Source organism: Halichoeres trimaculatus, unplaced genomic scaffold, assembly GCF_033239565.1.
Source record: "Halichoeres trimaculatus isolate MK-OKI-2021-1 unplaced genomic scaffold, fHalTri1.1 fHalTri1_scaffold_6, whole genome shotgun sequence".
Taxonomy (NCBI): Eukaryota; Metazoa; Chordata; class Actinopteri; order Labriformes; family Labridae; genus Halichoeres; species Halichoeres trimaculatus.
In genome coordinates, this window is record NW_027437184.1 from 29,729,607 (window position 1) to 29,752,045 (window position 22,439).

The 22,439-nt window shown below is 39.8% G+C and overlaps 2 protein-coding genes across 3 annotated transcripts in view; both read left to right on the forward strand.

Moving 5' to 3' along the window:
* The first annotated feature begins 1,554 nt into the window (after nucleotides 1-1,554).
* btg3 (B-cell translocation gene 3) lies at nucleotides 1,555-6,980 on the forward strand. Of its 2 annotated transcripts, none has more exons than XM_074672033.1 (5): nucleotides 1,555-1,650; nucleotides 3,331-3,534; nucleotides 3,665-3,802; nucleotides 5,792-5,984; nucleotides 6,150-6,980. In XM_074672033.1, the coding sequence occupies exons 2-5, from the start codon at nucleotides 3,362-3,364 to the stop codon at nucleotides 6,348-6,350; spliced, it is 705 nt and encodes a 234-aa protein (XP_074528134.1). In that variant the 5' UTR covers nucleotides 1,555-1,650; nucleotides 3,331-3,361; the 3' UTR covers nucleotides 6,351-6,980. The 2 variants fall into 2 exon arrangements, with proteins under 2 accessions (XP_074528134.1, XP_074528133.1); XM_074672032.1 differs by having other exon boundaries at nucleotides 1,577-1,650; nucleotides 3,329-3,534; nucleotides 6,147-6,975.
* Nucleotides 6,981-8,518: 1,538 nt separating this feature from the next.
* The window catches only part of cxadr (CXADR Ig-like cell adhesion molecule), an 86,586-nt gene continuing 72,665 nt past the window's right edge, over nucleotides 8,519-22,439 (forward strand). Inside the window, exon 1 of the mRNA XM_074672801.1 lies at nucleotides 8,519-8,704. Coding sequence (XP_074528902.1) covers nucleotides 8,653-8,704 — 52 coding nt within the window. The 5' untranslated portion in view covers nucleotides 8,519-8,652. The remainder of the gene's footprint in view (nucleotides 8,705-22,439) is intronic.

Consider the following 22,439-nt stretch of genomic DNA (forward strand, 5'->3'; position numbering starts at 1 on the left):
GCTAATCAGCTAAAATTATTCAGTTAAGAAATATTTAAAAAGCACAATCACCATTTACCACAAAGCACATTAGAGGGATTGTGAATTCCAGCAAATGGAAGCTAGGAGAGAATAATTTAAACCCAGAACTAATTTAAAACACCAATCTGTTGGTATAAAAAATTGACGTTTGAATATGAACATTAGGTAAAACAATCCACCAGTTAGAACCTGTTTTGGACATCTGGTCTAATTATGCTGCATTTCACCTGGAAGACAAAGCCATACCACTGTTTGCTCAGTGGAGGTTTGCTGCCCCCCTGTGGACAAGTCGACAAATGATCCAGGTGCCTAGAAAGAGGGATATTTCTGGTAAATATGCACATCATACCATACCTGAGCACACCCAACAGCCTGCAACAAAATAATTCTAAACATTTGGCAACAACTCAATAACTCCTGACAGAAAACATTTGGTCCAACTGTTCAGCTTATTAACGTTCTTTATGATGCCTCTCAGGGAGTTGATTTTATTCAGCAAATTTTACAGGCATTCCCCCTATAAAACGTGCAAGTAACAAAAAGAAAAATCTCTTTCACTTCAACACATCAGCCAAGATTGCCCCTCCCTCGTTTTTCTCACGGTGACAAATAGCAAAACTTTAAATGAGTGTACAACAACAGTTTGGTTGACTCTGAATTCTTGAAACAGATCTAACACGCTTTAACTATTGGCCTGTTAATTTCAGTTTGGCAACAGATCTGGTCTGCAGTTTAATTTAAATTATGATGAGGATCAATTATTTTGCCTGCACTGGCATGCACAAATCACAAATTTGTGGAGCTGGCAGTGAAAAACATGAAATCTAAATATAGAATGGACAGGAATCAATAAATTGTAGAGAAAGCCCAATTAATACCCTGACAAAATAACAATTTGAAAAAAAAAGAAAAAGAAAAAGAAAAAAAATCTTTGCAATAAAAATAAGAACACTGCATTTGATATTAGTGGGTGTGGTAAATAATTAGATCATAATTATTGAGAAAATAAACATGGTTGGAATATTTCCCTGTATATTTATATTTACAGTGTTTGATTAGATATTCAGTCTTAAAAGTACATTAATTTTCTATCATGCAAATTTTATTCAGACAGTTTGCATGGTTTTGCACTAGCATTCTGGTGGAGTGCATGTATTTAAACAAAATATGTCATATATAATAACACTAGGGTTAACTGGAGATATTTTATTATGTAATGTCTTATCTTTGATAAAGACATTTATGGAAATAAGCGCATATTTGTTTCCTGCTTATTTCTCTCCAATTATTCCAAAATCTCTCTTACTTTTTTCCTTCTCTGAAGAATTTCACCTGTTGGGATGTGGTTTCAACATCTAAAATGGATTACATCACTAGGTGCAACCATTCAAGCAAACAAACACATGCCTGGCGCCATGAGTCATAACATTAACGAGGATGACTCATTCACCCACTGACGGGCACGTCCTCAACCAATGTATGCGCCTTCAGGATTTATTTACAGCCAATAAGAATGCGATATGGGCGGGGCGTGAGCTGTAAAGGGCGGAGCTGATAACTGTTTCTCAAGCCAGCTTCCCGCTACCATTCATTTCATTCACATGCTGAACGGGACCAGTTTAACGAAGAGTGAGTAGAGTCATATTCTCCGTTATGTGGTTATATGGAGTGTTCTAAGTGATATTGAACGACTGCACGAAGTGTAATTTTTTTCATTTCAATTTTTCGGATTATTCCTTTGTCCTGTTGTCACATGTGGCTATAAGCGTTAACTTGGCGCATTAGCAAACAAGCTAAAGCTAATATGCGTTCATTCAAATCGGAAAAAAATACGCAATGTATCCACAAGTGGCAAGGATCATGACTTTAATGCATTTCGTCGCGATGGGATTAACACCCAGGAATAGTGGGCAATATCTCTGGCGATCCATCCATCCAAACTCTGTGTTAGCAATGTTAGCGTTGCTAGCCAGCTAGCTTTTAGCCCGTGTTATTTTGGTGTGCGATGTGGCGTGGATTACCGGAACTTCTGCGTCACAGCCCGCCTTTCTGGGACAGACCGTTAACCGAAGTCAACTGATTGTAAACAAAGCAACATAATTTCCAAATACAAAACATTATGTGCGCCAAAATCTTTATCTTATTGACTGAATCGTTCGTCCAAAAGCAGTTTTTTTCACCAAGGTAGTAGTAAGATGGTGTCATGAAAGCGCGTAGGCTGAATAACAAAAAGGGCTTGGTAGTATTTTGTAACATTACAATAATTTTTTTTAAAGAAATTTACTGGATGAAGTGTACTGTTGATAGTTCTGCCAAATAGTTTAGACCTCTAGTCATGCATGGAGTCAGGTAGTGTAATTCGTCATTCGCAATGTGTTCCACGTGAAGCTGTGTGTTCATTTCAAGCTTGTATTGTATTATTTGAACATATACGCATTTTCCAAAGGGTCTACATGACAAAATGGATCTATACAGTCCAGGGTCAGAGCCCCAACGGAATCCTTTAAAAGTCTTGTAACTGAAGGAGGGAATTATAATAAATTGTGTATGAACTAAAGAGACAAACTTCACTTTTCTGACGCCAAACTGAACAACTATTCTTTTTTTCTTATAAGTGTATGGCTGGTTGCACAGTTTTTCAGGTTTTGATCAGTGATTTCATGGAAACAATGAACCTCAAAGGGCATTTTATTTATACTTTACAAAAGAAAATAGGAGTTTGTTTCCACTCCATCAACATTTCACAACTCACTGTGTGTCTTCCTCTGGAAAATTCAGAATTTGACCAACCCCAGGAGCCAGAGAAAGAACGGCAGATCTTAACTTTGACATCAAGACTCGATGGCTTCTAGAACAATGTAGCAAGTTCTTCTCTCAGCTCCTGAAAAGATGAAGCGTACCCACCTCGCTATAAATTCTTTATTTACTCACGGTGTGACATGATACTCGAACTGTGGTCTAATATAATGATAACATAGCCTTACTGGGAATCTGCAAGGGTGAGCTATCTCTATATATGATTAACTCAAGGATAAAAAACCCATCAAAGCTGATGTGTGGGGTTAGAGAGTCAGGAAGCGGTGACATAAGCTGTAATGAGCTGAGTAATGGAACAGAGTTCAAAGTGTTTGATTGATCAAAATCGGGACATAGATACATATGATGGTGATGTGTTCATTGAACTGCAGTGACAAGGACATGGTTGTTTTAGGTATCTATGTTGCAGTGCCTGTTAAATATCCTCTTATCATTTGAAATTGTCTTGTTTGAACGGCTGCTTATCTGATCAATGTCCCTTTTTTTTAACAGACTGTCTGGACGTAATGAGACACCTGTGAATATGAGGAGAGAAATAGCAGCAGTGGTGTTTTTCCTGAAGCGGCTCGTGAAAAGAGGAGAGAAGCTGGAGTCGGAGAAGGTGGAGCTGTTTGTTGAGAGGCTAGCTGTCGCTTTGCAGGAGAAGTTCAGGGGACACTGGTACCCTGAAAACCCCAGCAAAGGACAGGCATACAGGTACTGATCTCTATCTCCATATTTTCACCCTTTGCCTTTGTCAGTCTTCTTAAATTTTAAAACCTACACTGCTTTAAGTAGGTGATGTGTAGACTGCCTAACCTGACCATGTTTTTAATGGACTCTGTAGGTGTATCCGAGTGAACAGGCTTCACAGGCAGGATCCAGAGCTCCTTCGGGCCTGCCAGGAGAGTGGGATTCAGTACAGGGACCTGGGACTCCCCCGTGAACTCACTTTGTGGGTGGACCCTGGGGAGGTGTGTTGTAGGTGAGACACAATTGAAATATTTGTTAAACCTTGCCAGTTTGACTTATCAGCAGGATTAATCACCTATTTCTTTACAGAAAAAAATAGCTTTTTCATCAAAGTCGCCATAGCAAAATCAAAGCACTTCTTGATAAACATAAAGTGTATCATAAAACCAAAGTTTTCAGTATGAGAACTGAGTAACCATGCAATGTAGGTGCAGAATTGAAGTGAACCTGTATCAAAACATGGTTATCTTTTTAGCCCATTGGATGAATTGAATAGAATAGAAAATAAAATACTTTCAGTTTTAAATTCGATGGCAAGACAACATGTCACATTTTCAACTGACTGATTTTATTGATTTAGGAACTTTTTTTTTAACTTGAACATTTTAAAACAGTTCGGACAGGGATAAAAGAGAACTTATAGAATTGTGTGCAGGGTTCCCGTGGATCCTTGAAAAGTCTTAAAAGGCATTGAATTCATTATTCTAAAAATAAGGCCTTAATTGGCATTTAAATGTCTTAAATCTGATTTTCAAAAGTCTTAAATTTGAACACATCAGTAAGATTTATGTTGGATTGAACTAAAAAAATATTTAGTAACATTTATCTATTTTTCAAAAATAATTCACCGGTTTACTCTCATGGCAACATCGCTAAATCACAATAGCAGAACTAACAAAACGGTGATGTGGTTGCACCAGGATCTTTTAGAGCAGACGCATGTATTGGTTCTACCTACAGTGCCAGGAGATAGAAATACATAGGAAAAATCCAAAAGTGGCCTAGGAAAATTGATTGGGGCAGCAATATTGGTAATTGCATTATTAATTAAATTTCAAAAACCATGTAAAAATTCCAAAAATGGTTCTGACAGTGGCCGAAAAAAGACGAATTGCTGCAAAATAGGCATAACGTTGTAAATTGGGTTTAAAAAAGGTAAAAATGGTCCAAAAGTGGGGGGAAAAAGTTTATATTTAGGTTAAAAAAATAGGCATGAAATTGTAAAAAATGGTATGAAAGTAGAAAAAGGTAAATAAATAGGCGCAAAATAGGCGTGAAATTGCAAAAAAATAGCAAAAAATCCAAAAGTGGCTTAGGAAAAATGATTATGGCTACACAATTGGGAATTAAATTTGATATTAAATTTCAAAAGACGTGAAAATAGGCATAAATTTGTAAAAATGGGGTTAAAAAGAAGGTAAAAAAGTGGTGTTTTCTTTAAAGAAAAAACCATTGGGTTAAAATTGCCAGGTAATTCATGTGATGTTTTTATTTGTTTGTTTTCTTTGTTTCACTTGTTGTTCGTTGTTGACTTGGTCTTAAATTTTATTTCAAACAACCTTAAAAAAAAAGTCTTACGAAGTCTTGAATTTAACCTGGGTTGAACTGTAGGAACCCTGTGAGTGGTGCTAAAGGAAGTGTTAATAAGTGGAAACATCTTCAGGCTAATATTTGGTTAAGTTGCAGCTCAGTCACTGCACAAAGATGAAATTACAGAGAGGCTGATAAAATCAAAGGTGGCACTAGCTCCACGGCTCAGACTGTGTGAGCAAAAATAATATTCCTCAGCATAAAATAGCTCAACAAAGTCGCCATTTTGCATTTTTATCTCAGATTTGATTCTGGTGTCAGATTAAATTCTGGTACATGTTTTTACAGTAAATTTAAGCATTCACAACTCATGTTGTCTTTGCTCTATTTATAAATAAATATGGGGTCGAAATGTTTTGCAAAGCATTTGATTCTCTTTGTCATTGGCATCTTATTCACTGTTCTTGCTCTTTTTTTAAAAGGCCCAAAAACAAAGCATCGAAAAGTAAAATTTTACTGATAAAAGAAAATGTATATTTTCTGTAAAGGCCCAAGTGGTGCCTTCAAAACGGGTGTTGAAGATCAACAAATAGAGGGATCTGAGTTTGCTGTGCTCCAGGATGTGATCTTTGATGCACAGTCAATGACCTGCTCGGTTTGTGATTGGTGTTGTGCTCTTTCTCATTGATAGATATGGAGAACAAAATCCCTGCTTCTCTGTGGCCACCTTCTCCAACGATGATGAAGAGGATAAAGATGTTGCTAAAAAGGTGACCAGTGCTTTGGAGAGGGTGACGTCAGACTATCACTCAGGTTCTTCATCTGATGAGGAGGGGCTGCGCTCTTCCCCTGTCAACGTCCCCAGCAGTCGCTTTCCCAAACAGGTACCGCTTGATTCAATTTCATAGTACTTTGACTAGATATCACAGAAGGAACAGTAAGTTTAAAGAAAAAAGCTTTTTGTGTTTTTTTTTTTTTTTAATGTTAGAGGCTTGCTTGTTTTAAATGGAAAACAGGTTTAATTTATTCATCTCTTCTCTTTCAAGAAGATGAACCCTGCAGCTCCCACGTGGCATCCGAAGAAGATGATGCCAGGAAAAAGTCAAATGATTCCACGTCCTCACTACACTTTCAGACCTCGCAGCAGAGCCCCGCACACCCCAAGGCCCACTCTGTGGGTCCCTCCAGGCTACACAGGGGGCTCTGGATACTGGGACACAAACCCACATCTGGCTCATTGTTACAGTTAGGGTCATGGTGCTGAATATTCACAGTGGACTGAAGTTAAGATGACTGACCAATGTTTTTTTAAACAGGAACTTTTTATAGTCGAGATAATGTTTTGACAAAAGTCTTTTTTGCACTTTAGACCATTTGTTCTAGTTTAAATAAATCACTTGTATTGAATTAGATAATGAAATATGAATACTACTCGTGTAGACTGAAGTACTGTATTTTTTACAATCAGATGTTAATGTATACCACCTAGTGTCCTTTGTGATGAGCTGGTTTTATTTATTCAGAGTAGATTTTCAGATGTATAGGCTAAAATTTATGGAGTTTTATTAAACACAATTTCCAAGCATCATAATGCAGTACTTATTCTTATGTGTTTCCTAAAGGTTTCGCACATTTTGTGGTGAAAGGTTCTCACATTGTGTTTTTTTTTTTTTTTAACTTTTTGATAACATTGTTTAAAGACTATAAATTTTTGTTAGCTTGGTGTTTCTGACTCACTGGTTGGTTTGGGGAATGGAAAGTTGTTTATCTCTGTAACACTACTCACAAAGTGTCACATGCTATTTATTTTATTGGACTTCAAGGATGGGTTGATGAAAAAATTTTAAGGTAATTAACACTTAAATCTCATTCAGCACACTCTCTTTACATCCACAGTTTAATGTGATAATAGAATAACTTTCAAATAAAGTTTTTAAGCATATTTATGGTTCGATTACCGTTTTGAGTTGGTGGAATAAATATTTTACATAAGAGTCACAGCACATCACTGGGCTACATGTCTCACCACAACCAAAGTTGTGTTTAATAATAAGTTGACCTCAAAAACCAGTCCTCAGAAGGGGCTTTATGGTAAAACAGTTCTACAGACTATCTTTTAATTAAGCTGTATAGCTGGTGTGAATATTTTGATTTCATAATGATAAACAGCAGCATGAAACAGATAGATCACTGATTATGGGCACATTAAAAATCTTGAATTTGCTCCAATGAAAAGGATTGATGAATTGATAGAATAGATAGAGAAAAGATCCCCCGGACACTTGTGATAAGGATGGTTTGGATAAATACAGCTATGCCCCAATTAAAGTTAAAAAAAAGTTCATACTGATTGTTTTTAATGTTGAACTCAGGGCAGATATAACATTCAATAAAATGATGTGTTGAATAGTTTGGTATGAGGAATATTTAACATAAATGCAAAGGATTTTTTTTGAACAATGTTCAAACAGCACTAAACATGTTTAGTTAAAAAGGTTCAAACCCCAAAACCTTATTAGGTAAAATGCTTTCATATCTGCCACTATGAAGCACAACATCACTAAGTGTGTGTAATACTTGGCATGAGAAATACCAACAAATAAATTAAAAATACAAATTAAGTCAGAAAAAAAACAAATTTGTACTTTTTAGTTCTTTAAGACTTTAAGAGATTTTTTAAGACTTTATTATAAACAGTAATACACTCAAGTCAGTGTCACTGGATTGAATGCCCGCACTTGCATGTTACCTTGTGACTATGATCAAGTCACAGCAGGGCTGATTCTCAGGATATCATTTCCCAGGTACATGGTTGAATATTCATAACCATAATAGCGCCTCCCTCCTTTTTTTAACAAATGAAAATGAAATTAAAAATAAAGTAAGTGAATATGTTAGTACATGGGTAAGGTAAAAAAAAAAGAAATAGGTAAAATGCAGCACAAAAGCATTAGTAAAAAGTTGTAGAAGTTTTATCAGACAGTTGAATTACAATATAAAATATAAAACAACTTTTTGATGTACCATACACATTCATGAATAATTTGACAAAAAATAAAATACGTGTCATGGTGTTATTCGGGTAGAAGCTAGCTTTTTGGCCAACTCTGGCACATTTACAGAAATGTTATTTATGTACACCGTTCCCGTTGCTAAAAATAGATAAATAAATGCAGGGTCTGTCACATTCAAAATGCCAAACTGGAATATGTGTTTCGGTCTTCGTATGAAGCCACTGTAGAAAAGAAAGTTTAATTTCTTGCTCTCTGAAAACACCTGACGCACACAGGGCACCTTGAGGGCGGCAGTTCCCTTTTCCCGCCGACAGAGGGCGGGACTGGCTGTGGTTTGAGTGCCGCGTGTGTCACGTGACTGCCTGCGGCGCGCTCCGCTGTGCACCTGCAGAGAGCGGAGGAGGAGGAGGAGGAGAGGGAGGAGGAGGAGTGGAGTTTGGATGCTTCGGTCGAGCTGGGCTGCTGCTTCTCCCTCGAATTCAACACAAGTTCTCAGAGCAAGTTTCAGTGAAGAAGTGTTGGAATATCTGGTCCAGGAATGGAGCTGTCGATAGCCCGGGTGTGCTGTGTTCTGCTGAGCCTGCTTACAGGTGAGTTTGAAACACTAACGGCCGCTCACACACTTTGATACGGACGGATTTTACACCGAAACGACGGAGAGTGACGAACAGTGTGCGGTCAGCCGAGTACTACAACGTTAGCCAGTGGCGTCAACATGGAAACTTACCTTTCACGACAAGTTAGACATACTGCTCACCGAAATACTGTTAGTTTGAGTTTTATCACCGTAAGTTAGCGTGTTAAACCTGTTCAACGGTCAACTAATGTTGGAAAAAGACTTGGAAGACATTTCCCTCCAGGGAGAAACTCTGACCTCAGGTCAGTGTAGTCTACCGAAACTACCGTCCGCCCATATCTGTCCTCAAGCCAGTTTAACAACAACTTACACGGGGATAAAACGCTTTTAAAGGACAAGTAAGAAGAGGCATAGACGAAAAAGCAGATATTTGAACTCTTAATTAATCCAAGTTTGTTAAGCTTATTTTCTTGAACACATTTTTGAATGGGGAATGCGTTTAGCTTTGTTTTTCCATTCACCTTGGTGAATGAAATTAGGTGATTTTAATTAAATAGATAATAAACAACATATATCAAAGCACTTACAGTGTTTAGGTTTTCACGTTAGTTAGATAGTGGATGATTTTTGACCACGTTTCACCGTGTGAAGCCTGTCGCTTTATCTGCTCCTGGTTAACACAATAGCCTGATCCGCTTTTTTTTTTTTTTTTTTCAAACCTGTGGGACTTCAAAGTGCTCCCGCCATCTGCTGACCCCCCCTGCTCCCTAAACCTCATGCTATCACGTCTATCTTAACCACATGTTTGCTCCTGTTGACAGCTTTGTTTTGGGCTCTTCTTGATTTACTTACACAAGCGTCTAAGTGTCAACACCATCATTTAATGCAAGTTTTGACCCTGATCTGACAAGGTCTCTGATGTTTGTGCCCTCTCCAGGTGGGCAGATTAGTGGGTGGGAAGAGAAACCTTTGATCAGAATAGTTATTTTTAAACCTTTGCTTATGCTCATTTGTAGACTGGGATTTTAAGGTGAAATTGAGGTCCTTCTTACCCTTAAAGGACACAGTGGTATCCTTAAGTTTGGGCACATGTTAGCTGCTACTTCCATGACCTCAATCTGGATTTATATGATGGAGAAATCTAAATTTATTCCAGTTCCTTATTTGATTTCAGTAACTGGTGACTGGCTGCTTTTATTGATTGTAGTGAATATAATAGTACACATTGAGGCGTGGCTGTTTAGTGTCCTGGAATTTACTCTGAAACCGGCATCACTCCTCCTCCCTCCCAGAACAATAATGTGAAACTTTTGCTACAGGATCATCCCATGGCTTCAATCTGTGACGGAGTTATTAAAACATTTTCTGAGGTTTCCATGGGAAGCCGCAGAGCCATGGTCAGGGAAATGACATTCCAGTGTGCTGATTAGCGAGAAACCGCATGTAATAAAGTCCTCCTTTGTTTAAGATCATCCAGCACATCTCTCCATGCAAAAAGCTGGGCCACTGAGGGTAATATAAGGTTTACATAGTGTGTGTGTTGTTTAGCCTCTCTTTGTCTCATGGTTCACATTGTTGTGTCCACTAGTTTGGGCTCATTACCATTTTAATGGCATCATGGCCTCGTCATTTGGGCGCTGTTCCACTTCAGCAGGCAAGAACAGTATCTGCCAGACTAGAAGCATTCTTTTAACATGGCAGAGAAGTACAGCACAGCCTCTCTTAAATGGAAAAATAACAAGTAGTGTCTTTCTGCTCCATTTTCTGTGCTGTATCTGCTCACGGTGCGCTGCGTGAAGCATCATATGAAGTGATGAGAAAAGAAATGGAGGAAGCAGAAGTACATTCCTTTAAATTGTTGTCTGTGTCATATACAGTTGTCATATCATGAAAGAGACTACTCTGACATCTTTTCCTCCATGAAGTTGTCATTATCTCACAGTTTCTTCCATGTTACTGTGAAATCATGAGGTAAAGTGATGATAAGGATTTTACATTTCAAGCTCTGCTTTACACATGAACCCAGACATGGCTTTTCTGACAGATTTTAATGTTGTTCCTCTCCATAGAGTTCTAAAAGCCAAATGTTACTGAAGTCATAAACTGAACCCAACAAACACACTTATCTAAAACAAATGTTCTTATCAGAACATGAGCAAAATATGACGTAACACGATACTACTTATTTCAACACTGAACAACTTTTATGTTTTGAGAGTGTGGCATTAAAGTGATACTCTGGGATGGAACAAGTCAGGTCCTATCACAAGGTTTAGGGCAGAAATTACCCCTACAGCAGTGTTTTTGTGCAGCAGAAGCCCAGAGTGCTCGCAGCAAACACTCCCTCCCTGCTCGTCAGCCGGTTTCCTCTGCACTCAGACGGGGCCATATTTTACTTGACAAAAAACACAAAACACAAATAAATGGACTCCCACCGAAAAAATCTGATATTGGTCTGCATTCACGCTTTATTTGGAGAATTTTCAGCGCGTTACTTTCACACAAAAACACAGCTAAATAAGGCTCTTGTTCTTATCGTATCTTAAAACGGCACTACCTCCGCTGCAGAGCCACAGCTGGCTACGAGGCGCTCGCTGCTCAGTGTATCAGTCCTCGCGCGGCGTGCCAGATATAAACAAACGCAGGTAGTCTGCCAGGATGAAGAGACATGATGAGAACTAGAGCCTTTTTTAGCTGTGTTTTTGTGTGAAAGTAATGGGCTGAAAATTCTCTACAGTGTGAATGCAGACCGTTATCAGATTTTTTCAGTGGGAGTCCGTTTATTTGTGTTTTTGGTCAAGTAAAATATGGCCCCGTCTGAGTGCAGAGGAAACCGGCAGAGGAGCAGGGAGGGGGTGTTTGGTGCGAGTGCTCTGGGCTTCTGCTGCACAAAAACACTGCTGTAGGGGTAATTTCTGTCCTAAACCTTGTGATAGGACCCAACTTGTTTTATCCCAGAGTATCACTTTAAGGAAGTCTATCTACATGCTTACATGAAAAGGTTAGCTTGTGATGCTAGGATCTAGAGTACTGACAAATGCTTATGTACCTAATATCTACAACCTCACAGCCTATGGTTTATCATCAGCTGTCAAATAAAGTTGATGTTCGGATCCACAGGGATGCATCACTCCAGCTTTTCTAATACTGACACTGAGAACATGGCTGGGCTGTTATAGCAGTTGATACTGATCTGATCCAAAATGAGGATGGGACTGAGAATTGTGTTTTGGCAACTTCAGGCTTTTCTAACTAGAGTTCAATAGATGAGCCCTATGAGCTGCTCAATGGATCAGTCCTTTCCCACCTAAAAATCTGATCCAGCATTTTAAGTCTGAGTCAGACCAACACCAGAATCAGATCAGTGAATCCCCACCTTTCAAGTGATTCCAATAAAGTCCTCAATTATGGAAACCACTTTTAGCCAAGACCTTCTTCTGCATACAGAGAGTCTTTGTCTGTCTGTTGCTGCTCATCTGTTACATACACCTGAATCTGAGTTCAGCAGTAGACAGACACATCACTCAGGCTGACTTCAGCTGCATAAATCTATAAAATAAACCTGTTTATTCAGTTTACTTCACCGTTCATGGGTCATAAGTTTGCTAACATATCAACATCAAGATAAAACTTGTAGAAAGTCAGACTTTGTTAGATGTGCCCTCAAGAGGAGAAGAAAACAGCTTTAAAATGTTGGTTCAACAGAGGAGAGATCATTTCTGGTAGTCTGGAAATCTTACTGCTGATTGGTGAGTGTGGTCCAGTGTCAGTTAAATCTGTTGCTCAAGTTGAGGACAAATTATTAGCTGCAATTGAATTGCGTGTCCCACCTGCTGTAGCTCTCCATACAGACCTTTTCTTCACACCACAGCTCTCTGAAACATGATTGGTCAGGACTATTCTGGCTACACATGCATGATAAACAGAAACCAGGGCCTTCGTCATGCTTCAGAGTCTTGTAGGCAGATTTCACAGCTTGATGTCTGTGGATGTTATCGAGTTTGTAGCCCATGGTGTAAGGTTTGTTGAGCTGGTGTGGTTTTCATTTCAGAGCAGTTTGAACAGGTTTGTGCAAACACTTCTCTCCTGAACCCAGTTTGTGGTCGCCTGAGCTTTGTGGTTACCCCTGTCAACTGCACAAAACTGAATTTAATGACGCCATCAATCAGCGTGGAATATGATGACCCAAAAGTCCAGAGCTTTGTGCTGCAGAAGCCTGCAGGCTGCATCAACCACAGACCCATTTTCTGTTTTTTAAAAGGATTAGGCTGAAACAAATGTCGGGGACATTTTGTTTGGCTTAGTAGTAGAAAGAAGTATCAGATGTTCTTCTTGAATTTCTTGTTGGAAGTTCAGTTCAAGGTGACATACTCAAGCTAATGAAAAGAGGACATCCTGTCAATTTTGTGATGCAGTTGGTTTTTGTTTTGAGAGATAGAGCGCTCTGTTTTTAAGTTCCTCTGGGGGTGTTTTTTGGTAAGACAACGTTAAAAGACACCGACTGCTGAAATGTGGGTGTGATTGTCACTTTCATCAGCAGCATCAGATGCTGTAAATCACCGTCTGCTGCTCCATTCTGAGGCTGAAACATGAGACTACATCTGCCTTTCATGTCTCCAACAAGTTCACTTGAATGAGTGACGCTTGAAAACCAGCTGAAATGTGCTCCAGTGATTCTGGTGGCTGCTTATCTCATTCTTCTGTCTGTCTGTCCGCCTGTCATCAAAGTGCTAATCCAGGAAACACTGTTTTACAGTTTGTTTCCCCTGCCTGGTCTGTCTGTCTGTCCTCTCCTTCCTTTTTATCAGCGAACACCACTTGATTTCCTCCTGACAGAGTCCGTGCTGTACGCTCATTCCCCTGGCTGCAGTGCTGTTTGACCTGGCCTGCTGCTCTCCCTGCCTCTCTGTCTCCACCCTCCTCTTCCTCTCCAGGCTGTGTGTGGTTCAGGAGTGAAGCCGCTGACCCCGGGTAACAGAAACCTTGTGAACCTCTGAGCAGGCGCAGACACAGTTACCTGATAAGCTGTGGGGCTGAGGAGCTGGTTGCTTGGTTACCTTTTGATAACAGATCCAGGGAGTGTACCTGTGTGTTGTGAGTCTGTGTGAGTGTGTGTGTGTGTGCTCTGGTTTCTCTGGAAATCTACCCTCCCCCCTAGCTTACATTCATCCACCTCTCTCCTTTTAATTTGAACAATAGTCGCTGCAGATCTATTGGATATCTTAACAACTCAGTGTAACTCACCTGTTCATAAAGGAGCTGTTGTCACCTGTTTGTCTTTGTACGGAGATTAAACACCTGTGGGAAGAGTTACAACCAGAGAGGAAAGGGTGGAGACGTGAACAGCCAAACCTAGGCTATTGTCATTGGCCCCACGTCGACAGTAATGACTCCAGGTCACAGTCAGCTGTCAAGACCCAGCAGTCAAACCTCTTCTACCTCCTGCTGTCTGAAACATGTCGCAGCCAAAGCTTCACCCACCCACTCACCCACCCACCCCGCCTGCAGCCCCTTGTCCTTGGAAATCAACAGGAAGGCACAGAATATTACCACACTCTGGGACGCTGCTTTTGTCGACGATGGGGGACAGGCATGCATGAATATTCACAGCCCTGGGCGTTAATATTTCAGCATGCCAGTCCTGTGCCAACTCTCCTTCACCTACACAAGAGTGTGAAACGCTGATCCCGCCTTTACCTCGCCACATTACCACCACCTCCTCCCTCATCCCCTCCTTCATTTCACATCTGAATTACTGAATGAACAAATTGCTGCCTGCGAGGGAATCATTGAGGATGATTAATCGTGGTGCTTGTTTCTGAGTCCTGTTAATGGCCGTGCAGCCAATCTGTATTCAGGGCTCATTCTGGTTTCACAGGTAGGGGTAAAAATGTGTGCTGGGCCGCTGCCAGAGCATTCTTGTGGAGAGATATATTGGCAAGATTATACCTGAATCTTGTTGGCCATAAAGTCAATGTTACATTGACAGATTTTTATATGTCTTCTAACTTCTTTGACACTTTGGCGGCTGTATCGAGCCACTCACGGCACCTGGGGACCAGACTCATGCTAATTGTTCAGTGATATCCAATAAACGGTTCTCTGGAGGAATGCTAGTGACACATATTAGCTGCTGATCACTTCTTAAAGGTCGGGGTTTGGTGTGTATGTGGGACCTCAAGGACTGTGACATATGGAGTCGGCTCATGTTTGTCCAATCAGCTACCAGAACTCATACATTAAATTTTCTTCTCTTTGAGAAGCTGAGCCCCCTGTATATTTATGATTATCCTTGGAGTCTAAGTAGGCCTGTCACGATAATCAATAAATCAATTAACCGAATGATAAATAAAAACGTCCTCGGTAAGTTTGCCAGCCTCGATAAACTGACACGTGCATGATGTTTGTTTTCCTCCTCTCTTTCGACCAAAGAGGCTGAATGAGAAGATGGCTCACTACGTCTATCTTTCCTAACATCGGGGTGCATAGGGTCTATAGCGGATTTATAGCGGAGTGAGCATCTGTCAAAAATGCGATCTTTTGGGTGAAGACAGGGCTGCTTGCGCGCGCACACGGAGAGAGCTGAAGTGAGCGTCCTGAGGGGTAAGGAGGAAACACACGCTAATATGAGTGATGGCACGAAAGATACGGTTCTTAAGCCGCCTGCCACAGTCCCAGTGTGGGAATATTTTGTTTTTTATCAGAATGAACTAAGTGTGAGCTCATGAACACCAACAAGCTGATATGTCGCATTTGTTTGAAAATAGCGGCGACGAAGAAGAAGAAGAGGGAGGTGCAGCGGAGCCTTGTTCTTTGACAATCCGCTCTTACTGAGGCTTTTGGTCTGCAAAGTAAATAGAAATAAAAGCACCAAATGGTGGGCGCTCAAAGATAGCTACATTGCCAAAGAAATGCAGCCCTTCAATACGGTTGAAAGCCAGAAATGTTCTAAATGTTTGACAGACAGAACGGATTGACTGGGAAAAAGTACACGTTACAAACAATTCAGGAACTGTATAAACTCCCTTTTATTTAGGCTATAGTTTTTATTGGTGTTTTTTGGGGGGGAGTTTCGTTTTTTCTTTAGAGAGAGGGTCTGTGTTTCATTGTTTTTGATTAGTAGTAATTATTTTCATTGACATGTATTTTTTTCTAAAAGAGAGTCCATTTCATTTTCATTGTATTTTTTTTCTCTTTCTTGTTTGTTAATTTCATTATATTTTTTGTTTAATTTATTTTATTTAAAAGATCCTGACCTTTTGATTACAGTTAAATACTCTTCAGAAATTAAAGTTTCTTGCTTTTGATATGGTGTACTCACTTTATTATCCCATTTATCATAATTACATCAATGAAAAAAAAGAAAAAAAAGTCAATATAGTATTGGCAATAATATCGTTTATCAGCAATGATATTTTGGAAAATTATTGTCTAGCAAAATTTGTTATCGTGACAGGCCTAAGTCTAAGTGAAGGTTCGGGTCTCATTTCTTTATCATCCTACATCACAGGGCTGTACATTCGAATTCTAGCCACACCTCAATCAAAAAAAATCCTCCTTTACTGAAAGTGAAGGATGAATGTTGGAGTCTCACATTAAAGAAAGATGCTTCTCTGTCATCTGTCAGTATGGCAGCAGATACCTTAGTGACAGATGGCAGCAGGGTAAATAAGCCTTCCCTTAAGTAAGTATTGCCTTTGCCTTCATCTAAACATTCATGTTTTCATCTTGAAATGCAAAACTTCTGCTACCTTAAAGTCTAGAGCCTCTGAAACAGAGACTTTTGAAAAGGCAGCTGTCACTGTTTTAGTCTGAAAACTCTGAGGTGTTTGAAGGACTTCAGGAGGAAACGGATTAACAGCTGATTTTAAAACAGATTTTGAAGTTACAGTGTGAGTGTCTTCTCACAGAGGGCATCTTATTTCTAACAGCCTGCCATTTGCTGCCCTTATGTCTTGTGCCAGCAGCGTATGGCTCTTTCAGAAGAAAAAAACAACATCCATATTTACTATCAGCAGATTTAACAGAAAACTAAAACTAGCAGCAGATAATTTTGCCTTTGGACGCCACTTGTAAATCTTGATCCATGCTGGTTTGAATTTGTACCTGAAGTATGCTGGACTGAATTTGTTTGGGTGGAAATAGCATTGCCCAATCAATAAAATTGAAACGATATCCAAACCGAGCTATGACTAGAAGTGTTCTTCCTGATACTGATCCTTGTACTTACAAATTTCAAGTGTCAGAAGAAGTAAAAGTCATTTCATTAGGCTGTGGTACTCCCATCCCTCTGGTCCTGTAGGCAGCACAGTCTCACAGCTCTAAACCAAACCCATGCAGGAAGTATGCTTTTTTATTTCACTGGTTGGACTTTCCAGTGGACGTTACCGTAAATTTTCTGATTTTTTCTGAAACTCTATCAGATGTTCAGTTCTTGGTTGGGCTGTGTTGCCATTTATCACACTCTAAACTTAATGAAATAAGTTCCTTTTTGCTCGTTTAAACACTAGTTTCAAGAGGTAGCCAGTAACAGTAACCGTGGACACCAGTCGTGTGGGCATGAAGAATAAGGGTCCGGGTGACTGGAACCTATCTCGCTATAAAATGACTTGGTAACATTTTCAAACTTATTAAAAACATATTTTTTGGAATGTAAGAACTTTGTTGCATAGCTCATCTTCTAAGGCTGTGTTCACACTGCAGTTCAAAGTGACCTCAATCTGATTTTTTTGTTTGAATGTAACCCATATCTGCTTTGTTTCTAAAGCTGTGAACAGCACAGGTCACATTGAATCTGATATTTTCCAATCAGATTCAGTCCAATTCAGTCAAATTAGATACGTATCTGATTTTTTGGAATGTGACTGCAGTCTGAACAGCCAGGTCTCATTTAATGTGTCTTTGATGTCATTCTGGAGATGGAGTTTGAATGGGCACAGACATGATCGCGTAGAAAAAATAGAAAGTGAAACTTAAGTATGTTTTTTGTTGTGGAGAGCTGGGAGAGAAACAGGCGTGAATCTTACAGGCAGCAAAGCAAGCTCAAATAAGCAACTACACTTTGGAAAACAAGTCCCCAAAAAGCTAGGGCCTTGTTCATTTCCGTAAACACTATTCTGTACGTGACATCTTTAACGTTCAACTGATCATGTGGGTCACTTCAGGAGTGTGAGCTGTTAGCATCCCAGTCTGCAGACAAGCTACGTTCTAAAATGTAATGTGAACAACCGAACAAAAATCAGATTTGAGCAGTAATGAATTGAGCATTAAGGCGTGCAGTGTGGACGTAACCTAAAACTGGGTTTCCTGAGGAGCTGTTATGAAGTTGTGAACATAATATGTATGTAGCCATGAAGTAAACATGCTAGTGATGATGCACTGTGTGTAGAGACACAATCAGTCACAACAAAGTATTTCAGTAATCTTTTGGTTTCATAAACTTTACATGTCTCAACTTTTACTTGTGACCTAAAATCATTGAGTAGACTAAGAAAAGTCAGAGAGTGGCTCATACAGCCCTGAGTGTGTGTTGAGCAGCGTCTGTTCTGAGGCAGACACATTTCCTCTGTGTTCATGTATCCTATCAGTTAAAACAAGGTCACTGCAGACCTGATTCTCCCCGCTCTCCTGAATCCATCGGTCATCATCACGGCATCGCGCTGTTAGGGCGATAAACACCCCCAAAGCACATTCATCACTTAGCTACTTGATGCCCGGCTCTGCGGCGCCCACTACGCCCTCTGCTCCTAATGAGGAATAATGGGCTGTGTGACAAATAAGCTGTTCACTGTGATGATAATAATGGTTTTTACACTGCTCATATCTCAAATGAGCATCTCCAGAATAGCATTTTTCTGCGGATAAAAGGGACAAAAGCAAAGAAGGTGCAGCACACCAGGCGGTGAAGGAGATTTGAAGGAGTCTGTTACAAACAGCGCTCTAATTACAGAGAAAAATGATCCTGGAACATGTTAAACTGCCCACAGGAGATTCATGCTAGACTTAAAGTAAGACCACTGTCTCTTGAGGCCTGAAACCGAGGTGAAATAAGGGTTTCTAAACCAGAATTCATTTTGTTCCATACGTCATTGTTCTGTCAACGACTGACAATCTTTCTGACAGGATGCTGTGTTATAACCTGGATCTGGGACTATCTGAGTGTTTCCATCTACCACGATGATAAATCCTCACTGATAACATCCAGTGTTTTCAGACATCACTCGATTTAAGTTGACAGGTAGAATGGCAACCAGCAGGCATTCAAGTCATGTCTGGGAATATTTTGACAAAGTAAACAATGTGACTGCTGAGCACTGCTTGTGCAAGTCCGAGGAGAAACCAGGCTGCGTAGATACCAGGTGATCTATCATCTCAGAGGATAAGAGTGTTTGGAAATACTATTGTGATGCCACGGGAGAGAAAAGTAGACGGCTTATCCTGGAAATGATAATCTTTGTAAACGCATATCTGCATTTAAATGCAGGAGCTGTAGGCAAGGACAACGTTTTTGGTTTTGAAAGCCTCATTTTCATTCGCTGTCCAAGTCTATCTAATTGCATTTCGGCAGGCTTCAGTTGTTTACAGAGAAACAGACTGTGTGGATAACAGAAGGTAAAACTCAGTGGGTGCAATGTGAGCCCAGAACCCCCACAGGATGTCTGATTGCAAACAGCAATCAAACTCTCCTCTCAAACTCCAGTCCTGATTGACTCGATAGTCAGATCGCAAGAAATGAGTCTCACAAAGTAAATAGCTCCATGACACATATCTCATTTCTTATTTATTCTGCAACACCAGACTTCCTAAAGAAATGGCCTCAGCCCTTCAAAGAAATATTGTAGCTTATGGCTCTGAAAGTTGCAGAAGAAGTAGTTGCAGTTGTAGTTTTTTTTAAGATGAAGCTTCCATGAAGAGCTAATGGTTTGTAACAATGTTCATCTAATCACTTTGCTGGTCTTGTGCTGGGGCCTGGGGTACAGTCAGTCAGTTAATTATACGATACTTGAAATAAACTCAATAATTTTCCTCGATATATCGCCATGTGCATGTGTGTTTGTTTTCCTCATCTCTCGCCTTTAAAACAGGCTGGATATTGAGAGAATTCACTCTGTGTATTGCTCTCAGCACCTGGGAGCCTTTGTTGCGTAGCAGACTGAACAGAGTGAACGCTCTTGTCATCCAAAATCTTTGTCTCCAAGTGAGCAAGTGAGCCTCAAGAGTAGGGCTGGGGGTAAACGATTATTTTTAAAACGATTAATCGGGCGATTATTTTATTGATTAGTTGTCTAATCTAACGATTAATTGGACGATTAGTCTAACCATTATTTTTCTGTTGTTCGATTATTTCAAAACTATAATGTATCCAAATAAATGCCAAAATGATCTCTCTCATAACAGCTAATTAAACAACACTGTTTTGCACAGCAAAATGCAAAATATAGAATAAAATTATAAAAAATAAAAAGGCCAGTCTGTTTACTCTTATAGACCAATAGGGCTGCAACTAACATTTATTTTCAAAGTCAACTAATCTATCGACAATTTTTTCGATTAGTTGATTAATCACGGTTATTTTGTGTTTCAACCTAATTTGGCCTTTAAAATGTGCAGACCTTTGTAATTCAACCTGTGTGTTGCATTTTCACTGCATTTATCCAGAGTTAGGTTCTCACCTCTGATTGGTCAGCCCTGTGTCATGTTTGTCTGTCTTTATTTCATTCATGATGACATAAAAAAATATAAGTAGCCTACTATACAAAAAAATTAAATAAATCTCAAAATGAATGAAGCAGGTAACTGTAAATGAAGTTGTTGTACGCACTGTTGGACAGACCGCTTATTAGTGACTTTGTGCTTGTTTTCTAATGTTTATTTGCTCATTGGGGCTTGCTTTGCTCTCTGTATGATCCTCTCTCCCAGCTCTCCATGACAATGCGTTTAGTTTCGTTTCTCTACATGCGCTATTTCGCTCATGCGAACTCCGCCCCTCCTCCTCCCCGCTGAGTGTTACCGGTGCAGTGTGAGCTTCAGAGTGAGAGATCCATCAGATAAATGTCCTCTCTTTTCTAAAGTTAGGGGATTTTTGACACCAGTTTGAGACTCAGATCCTGAAAAACTGTCTGTAACAGAGAGTGAAGGAGACTCTCTAAATCACGTTATCAGACGCTAAACTCCGGGAGCTATCAGTCTGTCCAAGCCGGAGATGCAGAGCCTCCGTCAGCGCACAGCGCTCTCTGGGAGTGGAGATTTTTCCTCATCAATATTCCTCATGTATGAGCTTAGTGATCTTTTCCCATAAAAGTATCCAATAACACAGCACCTCATGCTGTGAACTGAAGTTACAAATGAGTATTACCCCCTGGTATTTGATTTCACCATGTGACAACGACAATAAAAACAAGAATATGACGCGTCGACTATTAATATTTGCGTCAATGAATTTTTATCGTCGACTTGTCGATTATGTCGCCCTACTTATGCAGCCCTACTCATGAGCTTGTCAGGGGAAACGCAGGTTAACATACAGTAATAGAAATAAGGAGAAATAGAAGAAAAAGATTGCAAAGTGAAACAACACAGCCCCAGTGTAGAAACATTTCAGCTTCAAACTGAATGAGCAAGGTGAGCCCATCAATATGGACGAGCCGGTGTGCAGCAACAAAAAAAGGCAACACAACAAAGTTGCACATCCCTGACCTAAAACACAACCACCCAGTTACAATAGTAAAAAACACTCAAGAGAAATAAAAGTTTATTGCATTTGAAATGGAATGTTTCATTATTATGATATATTGTTTTTAATTAGTGTTTAATTTGATCTCTAAATAATATTGTCAGTAATGTCATTTATCGTCAATAGATTGTGGGTCAATTTATCGTTCAGCAAAACCTGTTATCTACCCAGGCCTACTCTAGATGCCAGAGTGTTATCTGAATAAAAAAATCTCTTTCTGCTTTTGTGCAATAGTCAAAAGTGTCACTCAGGAACTTGCTGTTGAAAATGTGAAGAAAGGCTGCTTCTTGGCTCTTGCTGTCAGTCATAAAGTCTGACACATAACCTCTTGCACTGATTTCAAGCAGTAAAAATTACAGTGTAGGATCAGGGGGTTATTAGAAGGCATCAGTGTCAGTCCCAGTCTGTTGCACAATCAGTTACAAACTCAAAAACTCTGAGACTAATTACAAGTGAGCAGAATTTAAGAGCCACCTTTCAACAAAGTTACTGGAGAGGGGAGGTTGTTAAAATATGTGCTTGTAACCATGACAACATGTTTTTAGGCATGTTTTTTTCCAGTCCTGGAGCACTCTGTAATAGTTTTGCTGTCAGTGCTTGAATATGGAAATAAGCTAAAACGTCCTTCCCTGGTTTGAACTGGAATATGGAATTAGCATCCAGCTCTCCAAAGCCTTTCTCGACCTCTTGTTCTTCCCTCTCTGCTTGAACTCCTGATGTTTATTTCCACTCTTTATGACTGTGTATTCCACTTGTTTTGCATAATATTCTCACGGCATATGAGCGACTCATCTCCGTGTGAGGATATACAGTGTGGCAGGCAGGTCCCCAGGGTGCTGCATCTGCAGGTGATGGTGCGCAGACCGCTGCTGCTTACCTGCTAGGTAGGTGTCAGCTCAGCTCTACACATGCCTCTGTTAGATTATCCTTGTGCAATGTTAAAGCGCCGGGTCTGGTAGCAGGAGTACAGAGGGTGAAGAAACACTTTATCAAACACAAAACAGAACCTGACAAT